The sequence below is a fragment of the Ipomoea triloba genome, chromosome 10 (genome assembly GCF_003576645.1).
Source record: "Ipomoea triloba cultivar NCNSP0323 chromosome 10, ASM357664v1".
In the NCBI taxonomy this organism is placed as follows: Eukaryota; Viridiplantae; Streptophyta; class Magnoliopsida; order Solanales; family Convolvulaceae; genus Ipomoea; species Ipomoea triloba.
This window is the reverse complement of record NC_044925.1, coordinates 227,236-236,836: the sequence shown is the minus strand read 5'-3', so window position 1 is coordinate 236,836 and position 9,601 is coordinate 227,236. Positions and strand designations below refer to the sequence as shown.

The window sequence follows — 9,601 nt, the reverse complement described above, 5'->3', positions numbered from 1 at the left end:
CATGTTTGATTTGATGAGTGTGTTTTCCCTTTTACAGTTAAAACTTGTTCATAGGTTTTTACTATGACTCAGGATGCAAAACCATAGGTTGTCGTGCGCGTGTAAAGCGAACCAGAAAATAGACACAATTGTGTCGTTGGCGTTTTGCGACTGTGTCCCAATTCGTGAGAGACATGATTGCGATACGCCCGCGAGACTGTGTCCCAATTCCAATGAGGGACATGACCGCGACACACTCGTGTTGCCGACCCCAGTCCTCCCCGTTGATTTTGATTGCGTTTCACCTCTAGTTGATCTTTCCTGGCCTGGATATCCTTAATGCACTCATCTAATGATCCTTTTTTTTTTTTTTTGAAAACAAACACAGATGCATTAATTCAAATCCAAGAAAAGGGTATTACAAATGATAGAAGGAGGGTCCGTGAACCACTCCGAGCAATCAGACAAAGAAACAAACTGCCTAGCTAACATGTGGGCCGCCTGGCTGGTTCGCAAATCGCTTGATAAAACATAAACTACAATGAGGAAACAAACTCATTAAGTTTTTAATATCTGCTAAGATCAAGTGAAAAGATGGCTCTCCCAACTCTGAACTGATGCTCTGGACAACTTGCAAGGAGTCGGATTCAATAACAATGTTGTTGATGGTGAATGATTTGAGCCAGTGAAGGGATTCTCGGATAGCTAATGCTTCTGCTTCTTTAGGTGATAATTTCCCTCATCCAATGATCCTAAGGCACATGACTTGTGATTCCACGGACAAATATTAACATTTTCAACCTAGCAACTAAATTGAACCCGTCTAGAATTATTTATTGTAGTACAATGAGTCCGTATTGTCTCCAATTACTCAATCCACACAGCCTTCCACGTGGGACCACACTGACGCTACCCACAACCTGGGAGAGCAACTTTGAAAGCAAGAATCATTCATTCATATCAGAACTTAGAACTTAGAACATCCAAAAGAAACAAAAATATTTGTTGGGTGATTTTCCTAGGAAACGGAAGCATGGTGATCTTTGTCGGCGGCAGATTCTCCCGCCAGAAAAAGCTCCTCCTCCTCTCACGCCACTTCCTCTCCACCGCCGACGTCTCTTCATCCACTTCCTCAAAACTGCGCACTAAATACTCCTTCGTGCCTCCATCCTCCCTTAAACCCCCCACAAACCCTAACCCCTCCAGGGACCCACCGCCCCAAAAGAAGCCCAAGCCCCGCTTCCGCCCTCCCTCCTCTCTCGACAGGGACGCCCAGCAACAGGCGGTGTCCACCTTGCCGTTCGATTTCCGGTTCAGTTACACTGAAAGCAGCCCTACTGTGCGCCCTATTGGTCTTCGTGAGCCTAAATACTCCCCTTTCGGGCCGGGTCGTTTGGAGAGGGTATGGACCGGCGTGTGTGCCCCCGCGGTTGACCCCAAACAGGGATCGCCCCAAGATGAGGCAAAGCTGGAGGAGGAGAGGAGGGTGATTAGAGAGAAAATTCAAGGAGAGCCATTGACCAATGCAGAGAGGAAAGCTCTGGTTGAGAGGTGTCAGAGGCACAGAACTAAGAGACAAATCAATTTGGGTATTCCTTCTTTTTCTAAAAATTTCATCTTTTGCCCAATTTATGCTCAATTCTCTACTATGTTAAATGCAACATTCAGTTCATGGTTATTTTCTAAGGTTTTATATATATATATATATATATACACCAATAAGGCAAATAGGCCGCTTCCGCCTATGGAGTCGAACTCACAAGGGTGTTTGGTAAATAGTTAGCCGATTGAGTTAGTGAGTTTGACTAGTTGATAACATTAGTTAATTGTAAAAAAAGTATTTGGTAAATTAGTTGCTAACTGATAGCTGATTACATGCAAAATGAGACAAATTGATCGAAAAAGTTGCCTTGAGTAGTTTTTTGAATTTTAGTGTTTAGAGTAATAAACTGTTACTAAAAGTTAATTAATCAATCACTTTTATTGGCTATTTGACCAAGTCAAACAGTTAATAATGGTTAAATAAGCCAAAATTGGCTAATAAGCTAACTATGTTACCAAACAAGGCCATAATCTTGTAGTTACGAATCCAAAAGCTTGACCAACTTGGCTAGCCCTTATTTTCTAGCTTCTTTTTCAGTTGGGTTCTTGAATTCCGAAGCCATTAACCAAGGATGTGCACGGGCCATCTTGTGACCCTAATCAGTAAAGGGTCACAAAGAGCTAAACTAACAAAGGTGGCTCATAGCTAACCAGTTCAAACCAAGGCAAATAAACCAAGGCAAATAAACCAAGGCAAATAAACCGTGCACCTGCCGGGAGTCAAACTTGTAACTTTGTGGTTACCAAGCCAATAGTCTGACCAACTCCCCTTATTTTCTAGCTTCTTTTTCACTACTGGTGATGGGCTCTTGAAAAGTTTTGGATAATTAAGTTGAGAATGCAGAAATGATATAATATTAATCATTAATGTGTTGTTACATGTATACATGAATAGTAAACTGCAACTAAATTCCATGAATGATTGAATGGTTTGGGGAAGGACTACAATTAGGGCATCAAAACTTTTATACGGAGTGTATTTGAATGAGTTGCCCAATTGAGTTTATCGGCCTCCGTTTGTAGGTAGAGATGGATTAACACACAACATGTTGAACGATATTCATAATCACTGGAAACACGCCGAGGCTGTCAGAATAAAGTGTATGGGAGTGCCCACTGTTAATATGAAGAATGTGTGCTCTCAATTGGAGGTATCGTCTTTCTTTCTGATCATCCTCACGAGCCTCGTCTAAACTTCTTCGCCATTGGTTGTATTCATCAGTAAGATGCTGTCTTTATTTCTGCATGCTTGAAAATGGCAGCCTTTATTTATTCCTTTTTCATGGTCAACTGCAAAATGCTTGTAAGAAGGTTTTGTCGTCTTCTTTTGTGTGGACTGTGGAGTATCTACTATTAGTGAAGGCGTTTTATGCATCTTCCCAGGATAAGACATTTGGTAAGATCATCCAGAGACATGGTGGTTCGATTGTACTATACAGAGGGAGGAATTATGATGGGAAGAAGAGGCCGGTGATTCCATTAATGTTATGGAAACCTCATGAACCCGTTTATCCAAGGCTTATAAAAACTACTATTGATGGCTTGAGCATCGAGGAAACCAAGGAAATGAGAAAAAGAGGATTAGCTGTTCCTGCTTTGACAAAACTCGGTAAGTTTATCTTTTCATTCTTCGTAGATTAAGAGAGGCTTTTGGAGTTTGTATCTAACGTGTAGGGTGTAATGCAGCTAAGAATGGCTATTATGCTAGTCTTGTACCCATGGTTCGGGATGCTTTTCTGACAGAGGAGTTGGTTAGGATAGATTGTAAAGGACTTCCAAGGAGTGATTACAAGAAAATTGGCTGCAAACTGAGGGTAAGACTCTAGATTAATATGTCGGTCTATATTGGATGGAGTTTATTGTTACTATGAATATATTTTATGACTTCCTTTTATTTAGGATTGACGTGAATTGGATGGGTGGCTAACATATTAACATAGACGATAATGCATATTTACACTTATAAATAAAATGAAAATTCATGTTTCTAAAATTTGATAGAATTGTGTGATTGAATGTATGCAGGATCTGGTTCCTTGTATCCTGGTAACATTTGAGAAGGAGCAGATTGTGGTATGGAGGGGAAAACACTATAAACCTAAAGAGGATGTATTTTTGCTCCCCGATAGGGAAATATTTGACGATCCAAACGATACTTTGGGTAATTTTCCAGAAGAAAATGAGACTCGGGGCGAAATTGAGTTTTGTTGAGGGGAGGAGTAATTTGTTTGTAAATGGTCTGCGGATTAACAATTTTTGAGATTGCCAAAGTTGTTAATGTTGTGGGACACCTTTGCCCAATTTTTGAGTGGTGGATGGTTGTCATTGCCAATGTTGTTGAGATTGTCAAAATTGTTAAGGTTGTGGGACACCTTTGGCCAATTTTTGAGTGGTGGATGGTTGTCATTGCCAATGTTGTTGGAGGTTGGTTGGTCGGGAACAAAATTGTGATTTGGGCGGGCCTACAATGGGTTCATAGAGTTCAGAATACAATCTGACCAAGTCAGAAAACTTGGTCACTTAAAAGGAGATTGGGGGTATAGTCTGATAAAGTCAGAAAACTTGGTTACTCAGAAAGAAAAGAGGGAATTAAAGGAATGCTCCATATAAAATACTACTCAATTTTTTTTATTGTATGACAAAATGTCGGATTTCCAACAGAACATCGGAACATTATTAGCATAGTACACTTATGTATGCTATGATGTACCTAGCTAATACGGAGTAATAATTTTCTCTAAGCAATACAATGTGCTAAGGTACTTAGTAGAGTATTTACACTCACTAATATTAGTATCAATATTAATATACAGTCCATGTAAAAATATTTATTTATAACTTCTCTACTGGCGGTGAAACATGTATCCAAGTGCAAGACTTATGAGAGCAACCATAACCACGTACAGCAATGGAAATCCAACTTGCACTTTTCTCACACCTTTCCTACTTCTCAATCGCACCTGCAAATCCCAGAAAATAGTCAAAAGTGCGCATCCTTGGCAAGAAGCGCAAGAAAGAAACATGTTGCAAGGATGAGGATTTCAGATGGTGCCTAGGCTAGGTGACAGACAGATTGAGAAGCAACTGCTGAATAACTAGATCATACTATAACTATTACGGAGTATTAACTACAAAAGATGCCCCGATTATGCAATTGTTATATCGTGGGCCCTGGTCCAATATACAGAATTTGACTTCATAAGGTACCGACTTCATGTTCATAATGCACATAATTATATAGTAGACGACACATAATGCACAAAATTCATGTTCATAATGTGTATGTGTATTATGTTAAGTGTTTATGTGTTCTCAGATATATAATTCTGTACATTATGAACATGAATTTTGTACCTTATGAAATCAAATTCTATATATTGAACTAGGTCCACGATGCACTGTGGACCAAAATAGAAATGGTTTTATGCTTTGTTTTCTCTAGGAAACATGACCATTGTTGGAGTTACGAGCACTGAAACACAGGATTTCAGAATGCTAGAATGCATTTTTTAAGGTAAGGAGGATGCAAAGAAACTCAAGTGAAATGGTAGGTGACCGATAAGTTCTGGCAACCCAAAGATTAATTTCAGAACCTGTGTTACTATCCTGAATTCAAATTGAGGACTATATAGCATCAGAGATGGATTTTATAGAATTACCAGTTCTCTTTGTAAGCTTTCTTTCTCTTGAGCAGACCCCCTAGTCTCCTGTGTCAGCCTTGAAATGGTTGCTTCAGCCTACATTTTAAAACTAGAATCCCTTAATACATAACAAGAGTAACATGTTAAAGTGGGTAAGCGACAAGCCAAATAAGGCAGTATCTATCTTATGCATTCCATACTACAAATGCACCCACTTTTCAAAAATATAATCATATCAGGAGGTGTAAGACCTACTCTACAGGAAGAACTTGCCGATTCAAAGAAATTCTATAGAAAAGAATTAACATTTCTTTTGGCATTGGGAACCACAAGGCAAGAAGAATTCTAACCTCGCTTAGTTTAAGCTCTAGTGCATTCAACTTTGACTTCATTGTATTGATCTCATCAACAAATTCCACCTTCTCCACATCCTTTGCAGTTTCAATCTCTACATGTTTTGCTTTCACTGGCTCCTCTTGATTTTCCTGTTTAAACTCCTCCTCAGCTGGCTGAAAAAAAAAAGAGAGGAAAGAATATGAAATACTGTATGGGATACAGCATTGATCAGCTAAGACAAACAATGGAAGGTTTTAAGCAGCACGACTGAGAAAACAGATAGATAATTAGGCTCTCAAGTCACAGATTTAACAATGGATTCCATCATAGATATCTGATTCCAATACATTCTAGCTATAGAAAAGTTACTTACCTTTTGTTGTGGAATTTGGGTTTCTTCACCACCAGAAAGATCTTCTAAACATTTTGGTGGAGAAGATTCAAAATTTGGTGGATGACTCTGTGCTCCATTTATTGGTGATAGCTCAGGTGAGTTGAGTGGAACTACAAGAATTACCCTTAGCTTGTTCTCTTGGACATATTCACCATCGTCTTTAGAAAACTAAATATGTAAATATTGAGAAACATGAATAAAAAAACCAATAGTTGCTCATAAAATTCAGAGCAAAACTATGTATTTAACTAAAAACACCGACAAATATAAAAGATATAATAACTATGGTATACATACTGTCTCTGAGGTAATATCTTTATCAGATGTCTCCTCTGGAACAACTTTACTCTGAACTAAGAACTTGTCCTTGCATACCATATCGGGAGGAGGTTCCCGCTGTGCTTGCATAGTTACTAGATAAACAGTATTTCTGAAATTCATTAGTGCAGGACTAAGTATGAAAATAACTTACTCATAACAATCAGAGTGGCCAATTATTTCTTACTAGAAATAGCAATTTTCACAATAATGGTTGTGCTCACCAATTTAAATTGTACTCCCCGTAAACATTAGTGTGCACATATAATGTTTAGAAGAAGCAGATCTAATCAAATGGTAGAGGTAATCCATTTCATGTAAGCAGTAAAACTAGTTTGCAGATCATCAATTGCAGAAGAAAAAGGAAAAATTGATTATTACAAGTCTACTACTCCAGTAACAAGCCATGCATGTTTAATGGTGCTTCCTGAAGTAGTAGTTTTATTGCTATCATAAATGGCATTGTATGTGACATCTAAAGGAGAAATGAACTTTATGTTAAGCCTCAACTTGCTCAAATAAAAAACTTGAGTTGGTTAGCTCTTCATTAAAAATTACTACGTAATACATTTAGCCAAGATTAAGGATGTGCATCTTCAAATTTATACAAAGCCCAAATTAAAACAAAAACTAAACACTATAACATTTTTTCTTAACTACTTTTCATTGCCAATGTATCCAGTCCTGGATCGGTTTTGCTCTACTATATTCTGCTACTGAAATTAAAACTACAATGTAAGCACAGTGGAAAGTAGAAATTGTAGTGGCTGAGGAAGGCCTAAATCTATTATAGCTCCATTATCAAAATTCAAAAATAAACAACTAAAGAATAATACAATCAGAAGAAGTTAAATCTACATGCTCTAGTTACTGCAAACTAAGCAGTACATGCTGGCGGATGATCAGTATTCTGACCAGCTAAGTCACTTTGCATGCTTTTGTAAAAATATTAATGAGACTAGGTGCCTAAAACAAAAACACACACAAATACAAGGGCCCCTAAGGCCTGTAAGGATCACAACTAACAAGATACAATATGAACCAAATTTGCAATTCTTTGTTTACCAGACATAAAGTGTCACAACCAATAAGGTAGTAAGTTGAAGGTGCAAAGAAGTTACTCTTAAATTCGCATAATGACTTTGAACTAATAATTCCTGTGTTTGGTCGGACACAATATTTCTTTGGATTAGTGGTCTTGACCTGGCAAATAATCAGTGATGATGTTATGAAAAAAACAAGAGCAGAAAATTGTAAGCTAATGCTTGTTGATTAGCAATAATCTATTTACCTTAAAGGCAACATGTTTATCGGTCTTATTGAATAACTGGATGGTACACGAGCTTTGCTTCCTCGGTTCAACTATAGAAAGCCAATTAAGCAGCTATAAGTTCATGTTGCCACATTTGTTGTAAAATCAAGAATAATAAAGGCACATAAGCAAGTGCAGAAGCTACTAAGGAAGTTCATAAAATATAAAAATGTTGTCATTTGTCTTTTTCCCCCTCTTTTGGTACTTGTAACTTGTAAGAGAATGGGATGAGATGGGATTCTAAACAGGTCAAAAATCTGAGCTTATCATTAGGCTAAACACTGAACCACCTCATTTGCATCGGTTCAAACACCAACTAAATACTTTGGTGCTATTTCTTTAACAAAAATATGTGTGCCTGTAAATTTAGGAAAATATGCATTCACACCGTGGAAAAAAACCAAGTAACCATTAACCTGAGCAGGTTTAAGAAAGCTCAAATAGACTATGTGCTTATTATTGATGATGCTGATGTTGTTATAGAAAAGAAATTCAGTTGAAGAATCTACATATTATGTTCTTAAAATTCATTTGAAAATAAGTACTAACAAAGAATAAGCAAGTGGTTAAAAAAAAAAAAAAAAAAAAAAAAAAAAAAAAAAAAACCNTAAAAAAAAAAAAAAAAAAAAAAGAATAAGCAAGAAAACCCAAATAAAAAAAAAATAAAAATCCTAGCTTTGGGCCTTTAATGAGTAATTGACTAAATCTCAATTTTTTGTCCTAGGCATGTCCAGCTAATTTTTTAAATAAAATAATTAGACAACAAAAAGCTGAAAAAAAGGGGTGCAAATGTGCAATAGAATATGTCTGGCTTCTTTGACAAGTGTCCATGCTTCTAAACTTTTGCAACATGTCCAGCGTTCTCTTTTGTACCATGTGTTATCAAAGTGGAAATCAAAGTAAGCATTTTTTCCTAAAAAATAAAAAGTGAATCATCATCTACCCGATCCATAGCAAAGGTCATAACCAATTACCATAGAGCACCATGCACCAGGGCCGCACACAGTAGCTTTACGTATCTTTATCAAACACCACCATAATCATAAATTCATAATTCATATCATAATCACTCTACGAAAAATGTCATATTTCATCTAGTAGCAGCATTCCACAAAAAAATCTCAAATAAGCTGCCGCAGACACACCCCTCCCCCCCAACCCAAAAGAGAAAAAAAAAAAAAGAAAAAAAAAAGAAAAAGAAAAAGAAAAAAGAAGCTGATCTTAAAAATGGAAGCTTACATGTGAATGTGATTTCCCGAGGCTGTATATCCACCAGCTCAAAATGCATTTCTGCTCCTCTCTCTTTTCCCCCAACTGCAATAGTAGATCACTGTAACTGCAAAACTGACAGATCAAATACCGATACGAACTGAAATCAGTACAACTATTGAAAAAGATCAGGAGCTTCCATTCATTCTTGTGAGAATATAAGAAAAAAAAAATTAAGGAAAAACTGAGAATCAAAGCAGCAAAAAAAAACATATATGTGATTAAACTTGCTTAATTACTACTCCAGAAACTTCAGTTCGAACACATAGTTCGAAATTTTTTACAAAAGAAGCATGAAAAATCATATGAGAGCAGCGTAATACGCTAAAACGACAGCGTATCGAAGAGAGAGTGAGAGAAGGAGAGCTTACAGGAGCTGAAATCAACGTCGATTCTTGCTTGATTGGCGACGAAACCGAGAGAGACAGGGGGGCGTATTTAGTGTACTTCCTTTTCAAACAGGGCGGTGGAAAACTGGAAATAATAATGCGTTTAAACGTCCATTTTCCAACCGAATCCTATAAATATAGCGTCCATTTGCCGTAACGTTACAGCACCGCTAATTACTAAATAATTCTAAATCTACTACGAGTATTTTTCTTTTTATACTTCCACAAAAAAATAACACAATACCAAAAAACGTTATCTCAAATTAAAAGAGTTTCATCATGGATGTAGATGAGATGGTGCATAGAGTCTCAAGTTCGAACCCGTAATGTGATCCAATAATTTTTTTAGTAACAAGATAAA

General features: G+C 37.1%; 2 protein-coding genes across 4 annotated transcripts; one reads left to right on the top strand and one right to left on the bottom strand.

Moving 5' to 3' along the window:
• Window positions 1–766: 766 nt before the first annotated feature.
• LOC116032154 (CRS2-associated factor 1, mitochondrial) lies at window positions 767–3,963 on the top strand. Its single transcript, XM_031274577.1, has 5 exons — window positions 767–1,568; window positions 2,605–2,732; window positions 2,965–3,190; window positions 3,268–3,395; window positions 3,607–3,963. Exons 1-5 carry the CDS (start codon window positions 1,013–1,015, stop codon window positions 3,790–3,792), a joined length of 1,224 nt encoding a protein of 407 aa, XP_031130437.1. The 5' UTR covers window positions 767–1,012; the 3' UTR covers window positions 3,793–3,963.
• Window positions 3,964–4,193: 230 nt separating this feature from the next.
• LOC116032155 (vesicle-associated protein 1-2-like) lies at window positions 4,194–9,388 on the bottom strand. 3 transcript variants are annotated; one of them, XM_031274578.1, is made up of 9 exons: window positions 9,223–9,383; window positions 8,822–8,926; window positions 7,562–7,632; window positions 7,392–7,473; window positions 6,250–6,365; window positions 5,932–6,120; window positions 5,573–5,731; window positions 5,241–5,318; window positions 4,194–4,541 (listed from the first exon to the last, which is right to left on the bottom strand). In XM_031274578.1, the coding sequence occupies exons 2-9, from the start codon at window positions 8,868–8,870 to the stop codon at window positions 4,425–4,427; spliced, it is 861 nt and encodes a 286-aa protein (XP_031130438.1). In that variant the 5' UTR covers window positions 8,871–8,926; window positions 9,223–9,383; the 3' UTR covers window positions 4,194–4,424. The 3 variants fall into 3 exon arrangements, with proteins under 3 accessions (XP_031130438.1, XP_031130439.1, XP_031130440.1); XM_031274579.1 differs by having other exon boundaries at window positions 8,822–8,918; window positions 9,223–9,356; XM_031274580.1 differs by lacking the exon at window positions 4,194–4,541 and adding an exon at window positions 4,865–5,202 and having other exon boundaries at window positions 5,236–5,318; window positions 9,223–9,388.
• Between the last annotated feature and the right edge of the window lie 213 nt (window positions 9,389–9,601).

Coding starts and splice junctions, on each gene's coding strand:
- LOC116032155 (XM_031274580.1), bottom strand. CDS start 8,870: ATGCATTTTGAGCTGGTGGATATACAGCCTCGGGAAATCACATTCACA. Junction 5,319..5,572: donor TAGAGCTTAAACTAAGCGAG/GTTAGAATTCTT, acceptor TTTAAAATGTAG/GCTGAAGCAACCATTTCAAG. Junction 5,203..5,235: donor TTACAAAGAGAACTGGTAAT/TCTATAAAATCC, acceptor GCTATATAGTCC/TCAATTTGAATTCAGGATAG.
- LOC116032154 (XM_031274577.1), top strand. CDS start 1,013: ATGGTGATCTTTGTCGGCGGCAGATTCTCCCGCCAGAAAAAGCTCCTC. Junction 1,569..2,604: donor TAAGAGACAAATCAATTTGG/GTATTCCTTCTT, acceptor CTCCGTTTGTAG/GTAGAGATGGATTAACACAC. Junction 2,733..2,964: donor ATGTGTGCTCTCAATTGGAG/GTATCGTCTTTC, acceptor GCATCTTCCCAG/GATAAGACATTTGGTAAGAT.